The sequence below is a fragment of the Dipodomys spectabilis genome, unplaced genomic scaffold (genome assembly GCF_019054845.1).
Source record: "Dipodomys spectabilis isolate Male_0828 unplaced genomic scaffold, ASM1905484v1 ptg000108l, whole genome shotgun sequence".
NCBI classification, from domain to species: Eukaryota; Metazoa; Chordata; class Mammalia; order Rodentia; family Heteromyidae; genus Dipodomys; species Dipodomys spectabilis.
This window is the reverse complement of record NW_024870785.1, coordinates 13,457,284-13,481,159: the sequence shown is the minus strand read 5'-3', so window position 1 is coordinate 13,481,159 and position 23,876 is coordinate 13,457,284. Positions and strand designations below refer to the sequence as shown.

Below are 23,876 nucleotides of genomic sequence, written 5' to 3'. Positions count from 1 at the left end.
ACTCTTTCTGCTGTTCTGCTTTAAAATTAACCTTCAGAGAATGTGAAATCCCAAATGAATCTGTTTCAGTTTTATCTACTTTATAATCACTGATACACATGTGGCAGACACTCAAGACATACTTGGATGACGTTTACACCTGATATGACCACCAGGGTGTCCCCAATAACCACAATCAAAGTCCCATGCAGGAGAAGATACATACAGAATAGGATGGCTTTTACCCAAGGTCTTTCCATAGAGTTGCTTCTATTCTGAAGTGAACACTGCTACTGTGCCAAGTGATTTACCATCATTTCACATACATCTGGGTATTCTTGCCATTCTTAGAGTCAACACAAGGCATTACAACCTGAAAAGTACTCACTAAAACATGGCTTGTCATCCTAAAAGAATATTATTCTAGAAAATGCTAATTGTGATGTGTTTGTAGGTCAGCCACACTGTCCACTCTAAAGCTGGATGTGAAGAATATATGAATGTATAAACTGGAGAGAATACATATTCTTATGTATACATTCGTTCAAAGATATTTTATTTATCACCAGTCCTGGGGCTTGAACTCAGAGCCTAGGCACTGTCCCTGGGCTTCTTTTGCTCAAGGTTAGCACTCATCACTTTAGCCACAGTGTTACTTCTGGCTTTTTCTGTTTATGTGGTACTGAGGAATGGAACCCAGGGCTCCATGCATGCTAGGCAAGCACTCTACCACCAAGCCATATTCCCAGCCTAGTCCAAAGATTTTTAAGTAGAAAGTAAGTGTCAAATAGGCTTCAATGAAAAATAAAAAGGGGGCTAGATCACAAGAAATTTAAACAGCATGCTTCTTAACACATAGAATTAGGTATAATTCTAATTACAGGTCATTAGGGAGAAAAGGATGAACTAAGAAAATATATAATTTATAGCTACCATAAATTCAAATGGCAAAAGGGTATTATTATATAAGTCAGTGTGATCCTGGAGCAAACAAAGTTAACAGGAACAAAGCAAAATAATGCATGAACCTGCAGGGGAGTGAAGAAACTAGTAATAACATCAAATAACAATCAATCATAGTACATATTTTTACCTGATAGAAAGTGACTATTTAAGGATTGAGGATGAGGCTCAGTGGGAGAGCTGGCCTACTGTGTGCAAAACACTGATTGGTCCCCCCCACCAGAGGAAATAAAAGGGAGTTACAATACTAATAAAAAGTTCAAACTGAACCCTTTGAAGCTTCTAACTAAAAAAATCTGAATTCTGGCCAGTGGATGCTGGCAACCTCAGCGCTCCAGAGCCCGAAGCCAGACGTTGACGAGCGTGAGGCCACCCGGGGTTACATATATAGCAAGACCTATCTCAAAAAACCAACAGATCAAACAAACAAAAACTTCTGAAGACTGGTATCATTATGAAAATAACTGCTAAGAAAATTAAGACTTGCATATGGTAAGTGATATACATTATGAAAAATAAAGCAAAACAATCAGAATTATCTATTGTACTAGCTTTTTAGCCACTCTATACTACTGGCCACAGCCTATTTTCAAACATTCCTTAAAAAATGACTGTTCTTGTCTCATGATAATGAATAGCATATAAGATTAACAACTGATTATATTACTAATAAAGGCTGAAATGGGAAAGGGGAGAACAATGAAAGGCATGAATTTGATCAAGATGCATTCTTCACATAAAGGGACATGTTAAATTGAAAACTGTTCATAGAATATATGAAGACGACATTTTTTAAAAGATAATACATGGAAAGATACAAAAACTGTTCAATTCTATACTTAAAATCTACCTTAATTATTATTTAGTGTATTTTAAACAGTTCCATCTATATCATAACACGTCATAACAGCTTTGACATTTTGAAATATGTTCTACAAAATGCATTTCATACGGTTTTTCTCTGATCATTGTATGGCACAAGAATTTAGAAATGGGCCGGGAAGGTGCTCAGTGGGAGAGTGCTTGCTTGCATGCATGAGGCCCTGGGTTCGATTCCTGAGCACCATATAAGCAGAAAAAGCCGGAAGTGGCACTGTGGCTTAAGTGGTAGAGTGCTAGCCTTGAGCTGAAGAGCTGAGGGACAGCACCTAGGCCCAGAGTTCAGAGCCCATGACCGACCAAAAAAAAACAAAACACAGAACTTAGAAATGTTAATCTTTGCTACAAGAGAAAACCCATGAAGTTACTGATCAAAGTTGTTTCTATATTTATATAAGTTTAAGACATAATCACCTTTGTTACAAAAACCCAATGATAAATGGACTGTCTATCTGACCTATCTATCTACCTAATTAATCTTCCTACCTACCTATTTTGCAGAAACTTACCATAAAGTTTTCAGACACAAAAACAAGAACTCAGCCAGGTATGATGGCTCACACCTGTAATCCTAGCTTGAAAGGGAGGAATTCAAGGATGATGATTCAATGCCAGCCAGATCATAAAAGTTCAAGAGACTCCATCTCAACCAATAGCTAACCACACCTGTCAACATCTATCTGCCTGCTTGCTTTGAGTTCTAATATTTTCAATGTGTGCTATCAATATGTATCTTAGATGAGCTTATCAACGCTTACCAATTTTCTCTTTCCTTCTCTTCACTCCCTTCTGCCTGTTTTCTTCTTCCTTTCATCCTTTCTTTTCTTTCATCTTTTCCCTGTGTGTTCATGTTTCATGTAGTTACACATGAGATTTAAAAACTGAAATGTCATTGGGAAGTGTGACAATGCGCATGTAAACATATGCAGGCACTCTGCTAGACACCTGGATACATGATGAATAAAACACAACCTTTGCTTTCAAGGACACTGAGAGTAAAAGAAGAAAAATAATATGCAAAACTATTTTAATCAGCTGATAACTTTTTCATGCAATCCAAGATGTTCCACATTACCACTTCTAAAGTATGATTAGCATTATTAAATTCCTATTATTAGTCTAAGGCACAGGATGGACCGACAAGTAAAATTTTAAATGAAGCCCAAGTCACTCTGCCAAATTCTAAGTTAAACTTCCTGGGCTGAGTATAAATAGCTTATATGTCCATATACCAGCCCAGTTCCAAGTATGAACATCAAAGCAAAGCGCAGTGCCAGAATGGCAGAAAAAAATAGCACTGAGTTCAATAAAGAAGGCCTATTAATTTACCAAAAAAAAAAAAAAAAAAAAAAAACCTGTTGTTAATTAGAAAACCAAAGTGTCAACAAGCACACCTCTGGTGGCACTGTGAACATTACAGCTAATTCTAGTTGAAAACCTGGTATGATCTAGCTCTATACTAGGGTCTTTCATGTGTCCGTTAATTTAACCTTTATGTTTAATACTGTATCTTTTCTATGTCATGGAGGAAAAAATATATCTTAAAGAACTGAAATAATCTTAACCAAATCAGAGAATAATAGAAAACTGATTTAACTTCCTACACAATTAGTAAAGATTTACATGCTGGTCACTTTTTTCTTTTAAATCTCCACCACCAAAAAAATGTGTTAATGTGATTCATAGACACGTTAATAGAGAATCATTTTCACTAAGCCAACTATTCCCAAGGTCTTAGAAAACCTTTATACTTAAGTACAAACTTATTGCTATTATTAGAGTGTTATACAGAGCAGTTACCATTTAATAAGAGCCTTTATGCTTTTAAAGAATGTGAGACCCAAGAAATTTGTTTATATGAACTATAGCTATTGATTTATCATGTCAGAAAAATTAACCTGAAAAAAAACACAAGAACATAAAAGAATACACTTATTTAACCTCATGACATATGATGTCACAGCAAAGATATCATCATTTATCATGTAGCCACTGAAAGCCTCACAAGTCAGGAAAGAATAAAACTGAAATCATAAATCAAGTTTTAGTAGTATTGTGAAAACTATGTTAACCTTGTGAATACTCTTAAAACATCTAAGAGACACCTAAAATTCTCTGGAATATACTAGGTAAAGTGCTGGGTTAGACTATTAGCTATATTGAAAAACAGACAATTCCTAGGACTGCTTGCTACCTTGTATGAATCTAGATTCTCTTATTGGTTGAATATTGTAGCCCTCATTTCAGAGGCTAGGACAAAACTAAGAAATCAACAAGCCATCCCTAAAATCACACAAGTATGGTAATTGTCTAATTGTACTATGTTAAAGAACAGATTTCTGGCTATAGGTTCTAAAATATTAATAGTCAATTATCTGCAGAAAGTTTGTAATAAGAAACAAATTGGATAGCAAAAAGGGTATCAAAATTCCAAGGATCTCTTAAGGAAGCAAAATTTTCAGCCTTGTACAAGACAGTAAGAGGACAGCCAACAGGAAACTGAGGTCTTGAGCAACTCAAAAGAACTGCATTAGTCAACAATTACATCAATTTGACTGACAGTAGATTCTTGTCCCATTGGTCCTTCAAATGAAACCCTAGCTCTGACCAGTATCCTCTTATGAGATACCAAAGCAGATAACCAAGTTAAACCTGTCAGACTCTTTGCCCACAAACACTGTGAAATAAATGAATGTGCTGTTTTACACTGGTAAGTTTGTACTAATTTAACACAGTAAGAGATAACTATACTTGATGTACATATGTGAAAACAGAATTGTGAAATCTGAGGGGATAAGTGCATCTGGGATAAATGGAAGGGGGCAGAATGATGGATGGGGTTAACACTGATCGATACACTGTACACATAAAATGACAAGCTGAATTGAAAGCCCTTCACATAACTACTTAAAGATAAAGAGGTAACATTATGATGCAAATATTTAGTAACAAAATATTATGAACATGTCAGTCAACTTAGATGAAATGTTAAATTTCTTATACAACACAAACTAACCCAACTAATTCTGCTTTTTAAAAAAGATAACTTGAAGGACCCAAACACAACGTTCACCTATACAACATACTGGCTTTTTGCTTTGGAGTAAGTAATTCAAAAAGATGACTTGAATAGGCTTTTATCTACTAATTTAATTCAAAATCAACCAAAAAAAATCTAAACACTTAGATATTTTCAGTAGTAAATGCTACTAAATATTTAAGAGCAAATACCAATTGTATAAAAGTTCATCCAGAAAGCTGAGTAAGAAGTAATAATTCTCAGCTGATTTTCTAAGGTCAACATTATTATGATACCAAATATAGAAAAAGACTAAAATAGTACAAGAAAGAAGGAAAAACACACCCCACAGATCAATATTGCCCAACTATAAATATCTGTGACATTTCAGCAAACTGAATCCAATAATATATGAACAGGTCAGTAACAAAGGTACTTATCCTAGGAATGCAAAGTTGCTCTAAAATTTAAAAATCAATCAACCAATTAATGGCTCTTACACTAAAAATAAAAAACAGTATCATCAACAGATGAAGAAAAAATTATAAAATTCAGCATCTATGTTTAGTAAACAATCAATAAATTAGGAATATAGAGAACTCCTCAAATAAGTCACACCAACAAAATCTACAAGTAACATCATATTTACCTCCAAGATCAAGGACAAGGCAGAGCTGCCCACGTTTATCAAACTGCTCAATGTTGAATTATAAATTATGATCAGTTCAAAAAAGATAAAAAGAAAATAAAAGCTGGGCGCCGGTGGCCCACGCCTATAATCCTAGCTACACGGGAGACAGATCTGAGGATCATGGTTCAAAGCCAGCCCGGGCAGGAAAGTCCATGAGACTCTTTTTTTTTTTTTTTTGGGGGGGGGGGGGGGGGTCCAGTTGTGGGACCTGAACTCTGGGCCTGGGCACTGTTCCTCAGCTCTTCAGCTCAAGGCTAGCGCTCTACCACTTGAGTCACAACGCCACTTCCAGGTTTTTTCTTTTTGCTTATGTGGTGCTGAGGAATCGAACCCAGGGGCTCAGGCATGCAAGACAAGCGCTCTACCACTGAGCCAACTTCCCAGCCCCCATGAGATTCTTATCTCCAATAAACCACTAGAAAACCAGAAATAGCGCGATGGCTCGAGCCTTAAAGCTCTCGCCTTGAGCTGAAGAACACAGGGACAGTGCTCAAGCCTAGAGTTCAAGCCCCACCACTGACCCCCCCCCCAAAAAAAGACCCCCAAATTAGAAATGAAAGTTCATTTCTCACTATTGATGAATACATACTGCCCAAACAGAAAATCCTTCAGATTTTACCAAAATCCTACTACAATGAAAATAAGTTGATATAACAAGATTAATATACAGACCAACTGTAGTTTTTTATTATCAGATATAAACCAAAAATGAACTTTTAAAATATTTCTAACAGTAGTATTTCATCTAAGATTATGGCTATTAAAATGAACAGAAGGTATGAAAGATCTGATCACAAAAACCTATGAAGCATTATTAAGAGAAATTAAAGACTTAAAATAGCAAGATATGCCATATGGGTTAAAACTCCACATTGCTAAGATGTCAATTACCCTCAAATTGACCTGTAGATTTGATGCAATCCCAACCAAAACCCTCAAAAGCTTTGTAGAACCTTGATACGTCGGTTGAAATCTTTTTCAATTTGGCTGAGTGTGGTGATGCATGATTGCAATCCCAGATACTGAGGAAGATCACAGTTCAAGGCCAGTCCTGGCAAAAAAATTAGTGAGACTCATTTCATCAATCAAGTTGAAGATGGTTCACAATATAATCCCAGCTATGTGGAAAGCACAAAGCAACATCATCATGGTCTGAGGGCAGCCCCATGAAGAAAGCACAAAATCCTCCCTAAAAAAATAAGTAAAGGGCCGGGCGCGGGTGGCTCACGCCTGTAATCCTAGCTACTCAAGGGGCTGAGATCTGAGGATCTCAGTTCAAAGCCAGCCCAGGCAGGAAAGTCTGTGAAACTCTTATCTCCAATAAACCACCAGAAAACCAGAAGTGGTGCTGTAGCTCAAGTGGTAGAACGCTTGCCTTGAGCTGAAGATTGCGGGGACAATGCCCAGGCCCAGAGTTCAAAAGCCCCACGACCGATCAAAGAAAAAAGAAAAAAAGTAAAGGGGAAGGAAGGGATGGTAGGGGAAAAACAAAGGAGGGGGTAACAATGCTCAATAGGAAATGTACTTATCACCTTACTCATGTAACTGTAACCCCTCTGTACAAAATATCTTTACAAAATATACATTAAAATATATATTAAAATAAATAAAAATAAAGTAAAAGCAAGTGGAGGTATGGTTCAAGTGCAAAGCACTTGCCTAGCAAGCATGAGACTTGACTGCACTCAGTTCAAGACAGCTGGTATTTAATTGCTTCATCACAAAAACAGTTTTCTAAACTCAAAGGTATAGTCTCTTCCAAGTACCATGTTGGTTATGTTGTCATTTACATCTAAAATGTCCACCAAAAGGGGACATGTGTTGAAGGCTTTGTGTCCAAAGCAGCAAGCACAGAACTGGGGCTTCTGAAATATGAAGGCTCTGACTAGGATGGGTTGGTAATTTGCTGGGTTATTGGGAGGTGATTGAAACCTGGGAGTCAGAACTGAGTTGAAGGTCCTATGGGGAGGAGGTGCTCTTGAGGACTATATATTGCCCCAGCCCCTTCCCCTCCCACAACATCATCTTTCCTCCTGCATGAGAGGAGCAGATTCACTCCACCACATGCTCTCTACCATTAAGACTGCTTCAACATGGCCAGAAAAAAAAAATGAATCAAGTGTCCATGGACAGAAACCCCCTAAAAACATGAGATGAAAAACTTCTTTCATCCTTTCTCAGGTACTTTATCACCATTACAGAAAACTGTCTAATACATGATACAAAACCACATTAGAATAATTATCTTAACTGATGAATGAACTAAGGTTTAAAGCTGAAATACCAGTTTAATATATTGAAAGAAAATACTTTCATCTTCTAATCTCTGCATAAAACTGTAAGAATATATAGCAGCAGAAGCACATCTCCAGAGAAACTGACATGCTGCTAAGTAAGCCTTTGTGAACATAAGCTCATGTAGGGTCTCAGAGTACATAATAAACCTTTTAAACAGATTGAAAGAACTGACGCCTTTTCTTAAATGTGTAAGTCATAGTCTAAGGATATAGACTCTAAGCATATAGACTCTAAGCACGAGTTGCCCCATTTCCCCTAAAATCTCTTAAATCCAAAGATCTACAATGCAAAACTTTCCCCATAGCTTTTATGTACATAAACAAAATCTAGTTTTTCTGATGTACAGAACTTATTGGGCATTTAAAAACTGTAACAGTTCGTCAACTTGTTTGGGACATGTTCCAAGAATTCAAAACAGCTGTCTCTCCAAGGAGCATTCAAAACTTACAAAATTCCTAACATGGTTTTATATCACAATGGACATATAACTTTGCATGGGCCAAGATGTAAAACTAGGAACAACACTTATAAATTGTAGGTATGTGCTACATATTAAAAAAAAACTTGTCCATTTAATCCTCACATATTTCTAAGGTCAAAGCTCAGAAATTAACTTGTCCATATCAAATCTAAGGGCAAAGACAGGACACAAATCTGGTTGATTTGGCTTTCAGCTTATGGATTTATTTTTTTCTTTTTTCTGTTGTGGTTTTGTTTAACATTTAAAATAAATAAGTTTTTGAAAGAAATAATGCTAGCAGAGAAAGCCAAGCAAGAACATGAAGTCCTGAGTTCAGGATCTAGCACTGGCATGAAACAGCACTAACAATTAAAAAAAAAAATCTATCTAAGCATTGGGAACATGTGCCTGTGATCTTAGCCACTAAGGGAGCTGAAATATGGAAGACCTCCAGTAGAAGCCAGCCATGGTTCAAACACCTGAAAGACTCTAGTTCTCATTATCTAACAAAATGGCAGACCGGAGTCATGGTTCAAGTGATAGACTATCAGCCACAAGTAAACAGAGTTTAAGGCCCGGGGTTCATGACATGTTTTAGAATATCTTTCCTTCAAGTCTGGACAAATAAGGAATAGATAACTGTTTAAGGTCTCTCATACTTTGGCAAGTACATAATAGAAAGAAACAACAATAGAAAGAGACTATAATTTTAGAGGCATACAACCTACATACAACTCATAGATGTTTAGTTTTCTGGTGATTTGTCTTTTCTAAACCTTATTTTCCTCACCTCTAAAACTAAGGTCAAAACAGGTAACACTGGAGAGTGAAGCTTGTGAACTATACTATGATAAACACTAGTTACAATTATTTATTAATAAAAATAAGCTAAGTAAAGCTAAATATTTGTTTCGTTAGAATATTCCCTAGAAGTTTAATCTCATGAACAAGAAATCTCTATACTGAGAAAACACTAAGAAACTGCTAAGAAAATAAGACTGAGCTCAATGATTACAAAAGAAAGTCTAAGATGGGGCTGGGAAGGTGGCTCAATGGTAGAGTGCTTGCCTTGCATGCAGGAAGCCCTGGGTTCGATTCCTGAGCACCAGGCCCAGAGTTCAGGGCCCATCACCGACCCAAAAAAAAAAAAAAAAAAGATAAATAGATTAAATCAGTCCTGATGAATATGTTACAGGCATATAAAATTAAGAAAAATTCACAATAGGGCAGGAAAGTGACAGGAAAGTTCTTCCCCAAAGTATCTGTGGTAGAGCACATCAACAGGTTTGTCTCTAGAAAGAATGGCTAAACAGGAAAAACAGAAGCCTTGATTGGCTTGAAACAGGATAATGGACAATCCAACCAGTATGTGATTTATTTCACCTTAAATATCTCCTGGCAACATATGTGATGGGCTATCATCATAACCCAACTTTTTCTTACCCAAGAATATATAGATTAGTTTGTACGCAGATAATGTTTTGAATACCAAACATTTCTAACAAACAACATTTACTACTGAGGGCTTATTTAAACCTAACATCAAAATACACCCTTTTCTCACAGGCAGGTTTTTCCCTTTCCACATTTAGAACAGTCTGAAGGAGCAGTTACATAACAAAACAGATCAATGGGAACATAGATGCAATATATAGAAACACTTACTTTACTTCTCTGTCCCTTCTGTCTTGCTTTGCTATTTAACTGCTTCATCTTGTGTTTTGTACCTGAGATCAAGAGGCATAAAACACTATTCAAAATTTGTGGGTCCTTTCTAATTAGTGCATATGAATTCCTAATCACTACAAAATCTGTCACCTTTCCCCTTCAAAAATAGAAAGAGTAACAATAAATAATTTAGAGAAAATTATCTATGCTACAGGAAGAAAAGCAATACTGAACTTTATTATACACTAATGCTGACAAACAAGGAACAACAAATAAAAGCTGCCTTTAGCTTCTCACACCATTTCTCCCCAGTAGAGGGGAAAATGTTAAAATCAAATATTCTGGTAGTTATTTAACACAATCACAGCTAACTTGTCACATACAGTCTAAAAGCCCGGGGGAGTTTAATTCAGGAGTTCAAGATTCTGTGGATGGAGTCCACTGAATTTCACATCTTTCCCAGTCACCTAAGTCTTGTCAGCTGCTTCACCCATCCACTTTGTAACATTCCTTTTCTTTCCATTACTCTTCAATCTGGCTACTGTCACCCTGCCCAAATGTAATTTCTTGAATGGACCTATAAATCAATCTTTGCTGATCAACTTATTGCTTGCCACACTTTTACTTGGGACTCATCTTTAATACACACAATAAATTAATCTTTATAAAAATTTGAAGGTTTTAAAATCTGTTATTATCTGTATAAATCTCTTTTTAATTGGCTCTTTATTTCCTAAAGATAGACTGCATTTCTCAAACACAAAGGTTACCTGGCTCTGATCTGTCTATGGAACTTAGATCTGGGGAGCATCTTTGTCCTTATGTTCTGACTATTCCATATTTCCATGTTGTCTGTCTCTCTCTCTCATTCCTCCCTCTCCCTATCTGTCTGTCTGTCATTCTTTTGGCAGAACTGGGGCTTGCGCTCTATCACATAAGCCACACCCTCAGTCCTACTTCAACTCCAATCATAACAAGGTCTTTGCTCATTGTTCTACTATTATTCAAACACTTCTTCCTCTATTAACTCTTTTCTGATCACTGAAAGCAATCTCTCCCTCCTCTTAAGTAACCAATTATATTATTTTGGTAATTATGAGGTATCTAATTTATAGCTTCTATATTGCTATCTTTAATTATAACTAAAATAATACACATATGTATTTTTAAACATATGTTATCAACTAAAAGTACACACTAATTTACCTTTTGACATTTCAGGAACTAAATGCATTTACCAATCTCTCAATCCCTGCTTGTTTAGAAGCAGGAAAACTAACTAGAAATGGTGATTGTGTGCTAATCTGTTCCCAAAGGGAAAGAACCCTAACTATTCTAGGGATTCCCATTCTGCTGTCAAATGTAAATCAACCTTCTAAAACCCTAGTCAGTATAACTCTTCCTAAGGTCAGAATGACCTCTTTGGAGTTTGTATAGATAGGACAAGACAGGTACCAAGGCTTTCTTATCCCTTATCAAACTCCTATCTACAAATGAAGTGGCTCTTAGCCAAGCTTGTCCACATGAATGAAAAGATACTGAATACCCACTTACGAATACAGTCAGCACTAAGCAAAATTAAAGTTCTCTTTGGCCTCATCTGGCAGAAATGGTCCAAGAATCAAAAAAGAAATGATGTAAATCTCATCTACATAACCTTATAGACTAATTTTAGTCTCCACAGACTAAAAACTATTCTCACTATTGGTGAACTTTATTTTCATTTCCCTTGTCCCAAGTGCTCTGCTGTGGCTTTGTGTATAAAATTCAGAAGCCTAGAGCAACTTTAAAATCTTTGTGCCCTCATATTTTCACTTTCTCTAGGATCTGATGTGTCAGCTTGCTGTTGACATGTGTCTCTGACAAATGTTCCCTGAAATGATCCCTAAGGTAGCAGACTTCTGCTACGGGTAGCAGACTTCTGCAGACTTCTGCTACGGGTAGCACAAGTCTTAGCAAGTATTACAAGGAAAGACCACAAAACAGATCTGCTCCTTTCTCTTAGTAAAAAAGTCCCTGAAATTACTTTGTGCTGAGTCACAGACAGCCAAAGAAGTCTCATCTCCACTAATAGACTTAGGTTTGCAACTGCAGTGAAGTCATTATTAGCACTTACTCCATTCCTATCCATGGAAGAAAACTTTGAGATAAGAAGAATTACCTTTGCCCAAGCCCAGAGTTCAAGCCCCACGACCAAAAAAAAAAAAAAAAAAAAAAAGAAGAAGAAGAATTATCTTGCTCGGGATCACAAATGAAGAACTAGAAGTGCCAAAACTAGACACTGGCAGCCCATCAATCAGCCAAACTGATTTAACACTGACCCTTCAAATTTTGCTCTATTCGTTTTCATAATACACTGCAGAGCTAGGGAAATTTTCCTACAATCTCGCACCATCCTCATTCATTAGCTGCACATCCTCTTGTTTTCTAGTCTCCCAATCCTCCTGAATATGACAGAAAAATTTAGGGCAGTTCTTTGAGTTGGGAAATACTAAGGGGATGAAAACATACTATCATAAGATTCACAGCATTTGAGTTCTAGGCCAGTAAGTGATTAATTAGTCCTATAGACTAGCCAAATCTCATGTGTTACATTGTTCAGATAATACAAAACAGAACCTGGCCAAATCTCAAACGCTCCAGTCTCTTCTTCCTCACCTATAAAATAAAGGGACTTGATGTAAATGATAACTAACATACCTCTCAGCTTTGAAAATTTTGTGACAGTACCCAAACTACAAGTGAAGGCTGGTTATTTCTAAAGTACCAACACAATAGTCACATATAACTTGAAAACTGCTCATGGTTAAAAAGCCAACTGTGGTCACTGATGGTACTTCTAAAAGTAATTCCTGCTGACGGGTTTCCTACTAACAAACTCAATTTTACCTTTTAAATAAAGGAGTGAAAAACGTCTTTACAAAACAAGTGTCAACAGGAAAACTTCTCTTATTTCTGTGAACCCCTATTTCAGATGTAAACCTCAGATGTTTCATTTTAGAGCTTGGCCTAGGCTGGGTAACACAGGTCAAGAGGGCAAGGGAACGAACACACACACACACACACACACACAAAATATCCACAGACTCAAATGATCAGACAACATCTCAGTAATAGAATTTGGGTTTGTTTTTTTTTTTTGGGTCCGGTCGTGGGGCCTGAACTCTGGGCCTGGGCACTGTCCCTCAGCTCTTCAGCTCAAGGCTAGTGCTCTACCACTTGAGCTACAGCGCCACTTCCGGCTTTTTTCTTATGTGGTGCTGAGGAATCGAACCCAGGGCCTTGAGCATGCAAGGCAAGCGCTCTACCACTGAGCCACCTTCCCAGCCCTCAGTAATAGAATCTGTAAGTCAGAAAATACAACCATCAAAATGCATATTATTAGCTAGGTGGAGATAGTTTCATTTGGTGTATTAATAAATTACACACTTCATAAATATTGTTATATTCCATCTTTATTAAAACTCAAAATGTTATGTGAAAAAATTACCATAATCTTACAGACAAGAACCCAGAAACTCAAACACGAGAAGTAAATGACATCACACTGAAGGCTTCCAACGCCCATCACGTTTCTTCACTTTCTTTTCAGTACTGGGGGTTTAATTCAGGTCCTCTAGCTTTGTAATCCAGTTAGTACTTGAACCACACCTCTAGTTCTTCTTGTTTCTTTATCCCTTATCTCCACCACCCAAGTAGCTGAGATTACAGCTGTGTACCACCACTCCTGGCCCAAAGCCTATAATATTAAATAAAATGTCGCTCTCTAAGTAGAATCCTCATCAATCAGAATAAATTTGTAAGCACAGAAGTCTTATTACATTAATAGTACCACCAGTTACTTCAAGGCTCATAATCTTACATCAATTCGTTCCTCCCTCAACCTATAAAACCAGCCTAATAAGTCTAATGATTATTTCTCAATTAGTATTTAGCAAATATACCCATTATATATAAAGCACTATATCATGAAAAAAGACAAAAGGCTTTTATATCAACATTTGGCAAGAAGAAACTTGTTATCACAAGAACAAAATAAAATAATAAAAAAGTAGATAAATAAAAGGGAAGGGAAATTGAATATACTTATATTCCTTATAATTATACATCTATGGGGGGTGGGGCCTGAACTCTGGGCCTGGGCGCTGTCCCTTAGCCCTTCAGCTCAAGGCTTGTGCTCTACTACTTAAGCCATAGCACCACTTCTGGCTTTTTCTGTTTATGTGGTGCTGAGGAATCAAACCCAAGGCCTCATGCATGCAAGGCGAGCGCTCTACCACTGAGCCACCTGTCCAGGCCCTCTTTATAATTCTAAAAGAAAAAAAGTTCAAATCAGCAAATAATTCTCATCTGTTACACTTAAAGTGCAGCACATTTCAATATATACATGTGTCATGTGTGGATATACATATATATGTATGTATATATACATTTATATGTATACACATGTGTGTGTGTGTGTGTGTGTGTGTGTGTGTGTGTGTGTGTCTCCAAGACAAAGAAATATTTTTCTGTGTGTGCCAGTCCTGGGGCTTAAACTCAGGGCCTGGGCACTGTCCCTGAGCTTCTTTTTGCTCAAATCCAGCACTCTACCACTCAAGCCACAGTTCTACTTCTAGCTATTTTTGAGAAGTTTATTGGAGATAAGAGTCTAGTAGACTTTCCTGCTTGGGCTGGCTTGAAACCTCAATCCTCAGCCTCCTGAGTAGCTAGGATTATAGGTGTGACCACTAGTGCCTGGCTTCAAATGATGTTCTTATTAATAACAATCATATATGCTTATAATTATGAAAAATGGCTAAGATGGTATGTAGTATTTAGAGATAAAACCTTAAGAAATTAATAATCTTCCTAGAATGGAGGATTTGAAGGTAACCACAAATGTCTTTCTGGGTGAAAGGGATTAAAAGGAAAAACTTTTTGAAACTGGATCCAGATTTTTAGTTTTAAAAAAAAAAAAATTTAAGCCTCAAACAGCAAAGTAATTCCTTTTTTTCTTTCCTTTTCTTTTCTTTTTTTTTTTTGGGGGGGGGGGGGGGCCAGTCGTGGGGCCTGGGACTGGGCACTGTCTCTCAGCTATGCAGCTCAAGGCTAGCACTCTACCACTTGAGCCACAGCGCCACTTCCGGCCTTTTTCTTTTTTCTTAGGTGGTGCTGAGGAATCAAACCCAGGGCCTCAGGGCCTCAGGCATGCAAGGCAAGCGCTCTACCACTGAGCCACCTTCCCAGCAGCAAAGTAATTTCTTAGATAGTTCACTAACCCATCTTAGATTCCAATTTTGACAAGGATACAAGAGAGAAATTTAGGGAAGAGAGATTTCAATGGAAAGAAAACTGAGGAAAGATAGCACTTAATCCTCACTTTATTGAAACTCTCAATGGACAGGAAGAAGGAAGCTGAGAGAATCCAGAGATTCAGCCAGCTGGCGAATTTTTAAATTAGAAAACAAATTTACTACAGAACCAATGTAACTTTTCATTATACAATCTACATTCCAAACAATAAACTAAGAGTAAAAGACACATGACACATCAGACCTATGGATCAAATAGCAGCAAGAAAAGCCAAATTTTCTTTGGATACCATCTGGAGGCAAACTTAATTTCAAGATCATGAATTGCATGTGTTGATGTACATTATTACTATGCTCTTTTCTCCTAAAAGCCCACATAGTACTAGGGTAGGAAAAAACAAATTAAAGGGAAATAAATATAAACTACAAAGGCAGCACATAATGCACTTTTAAGAAAGCACACGTTATTACAGCACAGAACTCAAGCCAGTGCAAGAGAATACTATAATATTAATAAACAGTATATTGTTAATTCCTTAGACATAAAGCTGCTACTTCCAGAATCTAAACAGAAAACCTCTCTTTTTCTTTTTTTGTTGGGTGTGGGGCCTGAACTCTGGTCCTGGGTACTGTCCCTCAGCTCTTCAGCTCAAGGCTAGCACTCTACCACTTGAGTTACAGCCCCACTTCCGGCTTTTTCTGCTTATGTGGTGCTGAGGAATGGAACCCAGGGCCTCATGCATGCAAGGCAAGCACTCTACCACTGACCCACCTTCCCAGCCCTTCTCTCTTATTCTTACTCACAGCATTCCTCAAAGACTCAGAAACTATTTTAAAGGTATAATGTTGGACATCAACTATGCCAAAGATAAAATAGTATCTCCAGAACTGACACCAAAATCTAAAGCACAAAGCTCTTTAACATGTAGTTCTCTTGGCCACTGATTCACAAAGAAAACCACAAAACTCCATATTAACTAGCTATAATTTGCTTCTAATATTTTTTTTTGGGGGGGGGGGGGGAACCACAGTCCTGAGGCTTGAACTCAAGGCCTGGGCACTGTCCCTGAGCCTCTTTGTGCTCAAGGCTAGCCACAACATCACTTCTGGCTTTTTCTAAGTAGTTTATTACAGAGAAGAGCCTCATGGACTTTTCTGCCCAGGCTGGCTTCAAACTGTGATCCTCAGAGCTCAGCCTCCTAAATAGCAAGGATTACAGGCATAAGCCACCCAGGGCCCAGTTCCTCTAATTTTTTTAAAATTCCAGATTCTATCTCATTCTTTCCTAACGTAATTAAAATAAACACAGTATATAGCCTACTACCTCAGGTAAATCTCTTCTTTTAAGAAGTACTATGATATATAGATAGCAGTTTTCAATGCAAAAGAGTATAATAAATCCACAATGAGACCAAGAGCTGCATCATACATTCAGTTTCCTTCTACGTCTTATCCCAATGTGCTTCTTGGCTTATGCACCCATAAATTCTATGCTTATGGGTCTTCTCCTGGTTAATAATAATTTAATAATAATGTTTCATTATTAAAATATATTATTTTTAGAGAAGCATTTCTTAACCAGTTTACTGATGCGTCTTAGAAGTGTTTTATCTCATCTCAAATCTTTCATTTAATAATACTCCATTTCCAAGTCTCATTTTTGGGCAAGTCTTTGGAAATTTGTTTTTTGATACCAGTACTCAGGGCCTCGGCAATGGGAAATGTCCCTGAGCTTTTACGCTTTTTTTATCATATCACTTGAGCCACAGTTCCACTTCCAGATCCTTTGGCAGTAAATTGGAGATAATAAGTCTCACAGACTTTCCTGCGTGGGCTGGCTTCCAAACACAATCCTCAAATCTCAGCCTCCTGAGTGGCTAGGATTATAAGCCTAAACCACTGGCACCTGGGTGAGAAGTTTTTTGTTTTGTTTTGTCATTCACGGAGCCTGAACTCAGGGCTTGGGTGCCATTCCTGAGCTTTTGTGCTCAAGGCTCATGCTCTACCACTCGGAGCCACAGCTCCACTTCTGGTTTTCTGGTGGTTATATGGAGATAAGAATCTCATAGAGTTTCCTGCCCAGGCTGGCCCTGAATGGGGAGCCTCAGATCTCAGCCCCTTGAGTAGCTAGAATTATAGGTATAAGCCAGCAGCACCCAGCAAATTTATTTTTTTTACAGTAAAAGGAGCATACCTTTAGATCTCTCAGTGTGTAGAACATTAAGTTACTATTATTTTCTATTAATTGTGAACCAAGCAATATCATCTCCCATGTCTGTCATGCTTGACATGCTTTCAAGAGATGTGACTATACAGATCCTAATATACATATCTGTTAGTCTACTGAGGCACAACTAGGAGAGGAGAGGCTGACAGGGGTTCATTGAAAGCCACTGCCATCTCTCAAAGCAAATGGACAACTCATGGAGAAACATAACTATGTAAGCATGAAGAGCAGTCCATAGTCTATGTGGTGAGGAACACTGATCCTTCCAGTTTTAGAGAAGTGCTTTAGCAAGTCCAGGTGCAAAAGTGATACTAACAATTTTTTCCTTTAAATATTGGAAATATAATAAATTGCGAATGTACAATCGTTTATACAAGAATTAAATCTACTATGAATGTAAAGGGTGGTTTATCATATTTCCATAGAAATCTGTTACTTTTCATTTCTCTTCAAATATAGAGTGAAAGGAGGTACATAATAAGGCAAATTATCTTTACAATTCTAATTAAGGGTTGAAAGAAAACTTACTCTAGATGAATCATAGGAGGGGCTTGGTTGACCACTTGTTCCCCAAGATGTGGTACCTCCACGTTCATCTATACCTAAGAAAAGAAGACAATGATGGTGTAAATCTTCTCAGACGTTTTGGTGTATGCTTTTGAATAAGTACAACAGAGAATACACAATTCAGAAGATCACATGTGAATCTTTGCAGGACTATCAGTTGCCTCAGAAATCTCTGTAAGTTAATCCAAAGTATCTTACAGGACTCTACAAGCAGTAAAATACATATGTCATCAAATTTCAAAACTGAAATATTTCTTTGGAGACTTTTAAATGGCATATATGGGCCGGAAAGGTGGCTCAGTAATAGAGTGCTTGCCTTGAATGCATGAGGTCCTGGGTTCAATTCCTCAGCACCACATAAGCAAAAAAATGCTGGAAGTGGTGTTGTGGCTCAAGTGGTAGAGCGCTAGCCTTGAGCTGAAGGACAGAGTCCAGGCCCAGAGTCCAGGTCCCACAACCGACCAAAAAGAAAAAAGACAAAAAGACATATAATCAAGTTATCTCCATCTCTGTTCCCCTCCATTGCTTTTTGTTGTCAGCTAAGGGAATTGAACTCAGGGCTTGAGCTCTTTTGCTCAAGGCTAGCACTCTATCACTTACAGCTACAGCTCCACTGGTGGTTTTAGAGTGGTTAACTGGAGATAAGAATCTTAAGACTTTTCTGCCTCAAACGACAATCCTCAGATTCTAGCCTCCTGAATACCTAGGATTATAGGTGTGAGCCACTAGTACCCAGCACCCACTGCTATTTTTTAATGAATACATGAAACTCAAACTTTATCTAGTTTAGTACTGTCCACATGAAGAACTCAGTTCCATAAAAAACAAAAGCTAGTCAAACAACCATTCAATTTCTTTTCTTTAGGCGTGGGGGGGGGGGGGGGGGGATGCTGGTCATGGGGCCTGAATACTGTCCCTCAGCTCTTCAGCTCAAGGCTGGTGCTCTACCACTAGAGCCACAGCGCCACTTCCAGCTTTTTCTGCTTTATGTGGTGCTGAGGAATCGAACCCAGCGCGCCATGCATGCAAGGCAAGCACTCTACCGCTGAGCCATCTTCTCAGCCATCAATTTACTTTTAAACAATGTTATCTATCAGATCATGGATTAAATATTCTTCAACCAAAACAAACCATATAATTTCAACATTGGTTATATCAAAACAATATCACAATTCATTCTATAGCAATTATGTGGGTTAAGGCTTCAGTCTCATCTAAATACAATCTGATTGCAAAGAAGATCCACTCTTAAAAGGTTGCAAAGGAAAACAAAGAAGATTATTAACCACCATCAACAATACACTTCTTTGTGTCCTTTAGTATACCTTCTGAAGATTGGGTGGGAAGGGATGGAGTTCTCACAATCCAATCATTTCACCTTTTCTGGTTCTGTTCCATTTCTTCTACCTTTTCTATGAGGAACACTCTAATCTTTTCCACTTATGATTCCTAGGAGAGCATGTTGTCCCCACCCCTTCTGAACTTCTATTGCCTTTGCCTCATTTTACATGAGAAAACCTAGATATTACACTTACACCGCCCTGCTAAGTTCAGAACTCCTTCAGAATATTCTTGGAAGTACTCTATGATTTATATGAGAATGTGGTGTGTGCCATCAATTTTTCAGTAACTTGCTAGGATTCCCAATGTTCTTTTATTGCCAAGTGAATGGCTGGATGACCAAAAAAAAAGAAAAAAACCTAGGGAGAGAGAGGTTAAAAATACATATTAAAATAGGACCCAAAGCAGAATGTATTTTAATTGTTTTCTTTATTTTAAAGGGCTAATAAGACAGATGATACAAATTAATAAGTACACTGTCACTCAACCCCAGTCAACTGCAATTTGAAAAATAGTTAATAGAATATGCTATAAATAAAATTTAAATATCTTTTATTATAGTATATTGATATAATTGTTCTATTTTATTATTAGCTATTGCTAATCTTACTGAGTGTAACATATTCAATTTGCCATAGGTATGCCTGTATAGGGGAAAAAATTACACAGACACAGACACACACACACACACACACACACAGACACACACACTCTTGATCTGGTACTATCTTCAGTTTTAATGACTGGGGGCCTTGGAATGTGCCTCCCACACACACACAGGAGATCTAGTTTACAAATAATATTCTACCAGCTCTGAAAGCACAGAGGTTTACAAAAATATGCAAAGTTTTGTTTATTCTCAGAGTTCTTATAAGGCCTATTAGAGACCTTTAAAGGAAAGACTACAGGTATGTAAAGTATGTAAAAAACTGCTATTGCTTCTCCAGTATCACGAGTTACCTGTAAGCTATTTTCGAAAGCATGTTCTTTGTAGTCAGCATTGTAGAAGCTATAATTTTTCTAACAGATTTAACCAAAGACAAAGACTATTAACTCACAAATCTACTAACATATACATAAGCTTATTAGGAAGAATGGCACATGTGGATGAACATCAGCCAAACAAGTATGAGGCTCTGAGTTCAAACACCAGTACTACCAATTAACTAATTAATTGATGAATTAGTAATTATTTGATTATTTCACATAATAGTAACTTGATGAATCTTGTCCTAGTGAAAATAATCAATTTATTCTCTTAATAACTGAATCTTTAGCAAATGATGGACAAATCTGAGATGTCTTCCAAGTTAAATACATTGTAAAAGGAAATACAAAAATAAAAATGGTGCTAATTACAGGTAACTTCTCAGTCAACAAAGCCAGATACTCAATTTTCATCAAGTGATCCTTAATTCCTTCATTTATTAAGAAAGATTAAACAAAATGATAATTAAATAACTGGGCCACCAGCTAACTACCAATGCCTCTGCTACTGGAAGTGCAAGGGACCCAAAGGATTCTATAGAATCACAAGGATCTGGCCTGGTTTAACCTCTGAGCTCTGTGGTTTTATTGTTAACATATCCAAACTGAGTAAAAGGTCGTGGCTGGCACTGACAAAGGATAGAGTCATAGTTTTATATCAATGACTTCTTTCTGCTGAAGACAATGGCTACACAAACACAGAAATGAACAGGAATAATAAATCTTCCAAAGCTTCATCCATAAGACCAAAATAAACAGAAATAGGTTAAACCAAAATATAAATTTAGTACAAACTGATCAAACACAGAAAAACAAGAAAATACACTAATATTCCAATAAAATGATGGGAGCGATAGTGTTTTGTTTAGATATCCCTGAAAATAAACTATTCCCACATATTTTCTTTCATCCCCATTTCTACTACATATATGTCAATTCAGCAATTTTAGAGAAGCTCAATTCCTTAATTCACAGACCTAAAAGATGGATAATAAGAAAAATATTAGTGGACTGGGAAAGTGGCTCAGTGGTAGAGTGCTTGCCTTGCATACATGAGGTCCTGGGTTCAATTCCTCAGCACCACATAAGCAGAAAAAGCCAGAAGTGGCGCTGTGGCTCAAGTGGTAGAGTGCCAGCCTTGAGCTGAAGAGCTGAGGGACAGTGCGCAGGCCCACGACTGACGAAAGGAAAGGGAAACGGAAAAGGGAAAGGAAAGGAAAGGAAAAATTTTGAGTTTTATTTCACTTTAACAACTTTTATACTTTTATTCAGTAGCTAAATCGTGTAATAAATAATTTAGCTCACAATAAAACATAAATGTTGCTTTCATTTTTAAATCATATATATAGAACTGCTTAGTACCTTCTTTCACTGCTTGAAACCAGTTATTCAAAATTTAATGTAAAAAATGTAACATTTTTATTTGATTTTCCCACTTAAAAAGCAAGCTATTGGGCTGGGAATGTGGCTTAGTGGTAGAGAGGTTTCCTTGCATGCATGAGGCCCTGGGTTGGATTCCTCAGCACCACATAAGCAGAAAAAGCCGAAGTGGTGCGGTGGCTCAAGTGGTAGGGTGCTAGCCTTGAGCTGAAGAGCTGAGGGACAGCGCCAGGTTTCAGAGCTCAGACCCCACAACCGACTCACACAAAAAAAGCTATTTTGACTTATTTTCCAGTTAGTGAACATTAAACTTTAGGCCTTGTTTTTAAAAACAATGGTTTATGAATTTGATGAAAGCGATCAGCCTCCTTTCACAAAAACATTTAATAAGTAAAATAAATCAGAAATTATTATATACACAGACACATCCCGAAGAGAGAACCTTTTTCTTCTCTTGGAAAAGGAATAAAAGATGCAGCCACATCTTCAAGATTGACTCTTAAAGGTAAACTTCTTGGCCAAGTCCATTATCTGATATTATTCCTTTTCCATGACAACTCAGATGTAGTCTACTTGCTTCCATGTCCGTGCCACCACTATTGATTTTGACTGAAGTACTCTCTAAACTCCATCCTGAAACTACCTCACACCTTCCACTCCACTCCTTCCCCTTCTATTCCACTCTATTCCCCTTCTCACAGCTTCTATGCCACTCCTTCACATGAGCATAGATGTTATAGGCTTTTCTAGATTTTTGTCCATTAGCAAAAACTGGAAATAAATATTTTTGGAGGGGAATGATATTTTACAGCCCCACAAATAGGACCTGCAAACAAAACTGACTGACTAACCCTACAGAATTCAAGCACATAGGCATCTCTCCAGGTGTGGTGACGCTCACAGAACACCTGCCTGAGTTAAAAAGATGGCTCAGGTGCAAAGCTACAAACCGTACAAACCATTTTCTTTCCTGCCACTTGCTACTACCAGACCTAGCATCAAAAACCCTGCCACTCTGAACTAAGACTAGGGTAAACTAGGAAGTATGGTTGGAACGGGGAAAATACTTGAGGTAAAAGTGCAGTTTCATAAGCCAAGAAACAATGAAAGGGAGGAAAAAGGAGATACAAAGAAGAGAGTCCGGAGAGCAGCAATTAGATTGTTCCCACAGCAAAGACAATGAGAAAGCAAACAATACAGTCATAACTGAAAAGGTATCACTCATACATGACTCTCCTCTGTGGAAAAGGGACCTGGGAGGCTGCACACACACCCTCCCTCTCCTTCCCCTGCTCTCTCATACTCAGCCTTTCTAACACTGAAACCAAATTCTTATTCCAGCAAGTAAAATGCACTCCAAAAATATCAAATTCCAGCAGTTACAAATAAAAGAAAAATAATACACTTTGCAGGATTGCCATCTGCTATGTAGTGGGATTCAATAAATAATTTGGTAAAAGAAATCTGAGTAGGAAAAACTGTATTAAATAACTAAAGCAATGAATGTGTGTCTTCAATAGTTTTATTCAATTTTATTTGTGGAATAATGATATTCTTTTAGATGAGACTCAAAAGGCTGCAATCAATTGTAAATTAATATAGACCTAAAAACCTACCAGTAACACTTTTCATTGCATTTTTCAGATTTTAGATATCCATAAAGTATGTCTAACAATCAATTTTCCAGAAATTCACTGTAATTCAGGATCAATTAGAATATAATAATAAGTTCTTTACTATGTTACATATTAACGAAAAGAAGCTAGAGAAATAATACCATCAGGTAAACTAGGAGATAAGCTGTCTTGTGTGAAATATGTAACATTTATTATAAGCTCTGTGTTTTGTTTTCTAACTAATATGAGCTTCTGTACAATGGATTATCAAATAAAAGTCTACTTTTAAAAGAAAACAGCTGGTGGCTTATGCCTATCATCCTAGCTACTTAAAAGGCTGATACCTGGAAGATTGCAGTTTGAGGCCAGCCCAGGCAGAAAAGCACTTTTTGAGACTCTTGTCTCCAAACTAACTAACAAAAACTAGGGATAGAGGAATGACTCAAGTGATAGAGAACCAACTGAATAAGTAAGCCAAACCAAGTTCAACAAGTAGAAGACCCTGAT

At 37.3% G+C, this 23,876-nt stretch overlaps 1 protein-coding gene across 5 annotated transcripts in view; it reads right to left on the bottom strand.

Moving 5' to 3' along the window:
• The window catches only part of Tcf12 (transcription factor 12), a 275,333-nt gene that overhangs the window by 164,527 nt on the left and 86,930 nt on the right, over positions 1 to 23,876 (bottom strand). For 4 of the 5 annotated variants that reach the window (XM_042687436.1, XM_042687437.1, XM_042687439.1 and 1 more), the window contains exon 4: positions 18,007 to 18,080. In XM_042687436.1, the coding sequence (XP_042543370.1) occupies positions 18,007 to 18,080 (74 nt within the window). Of the gene's footprint in view, positions 1 to 9,954; positions 10,017 to 18,006; positions 18,083 to 23,876 lie in introns of those variants that run through there. The other variant, XM_042687440.1, reaches the window with a different exon arrangement.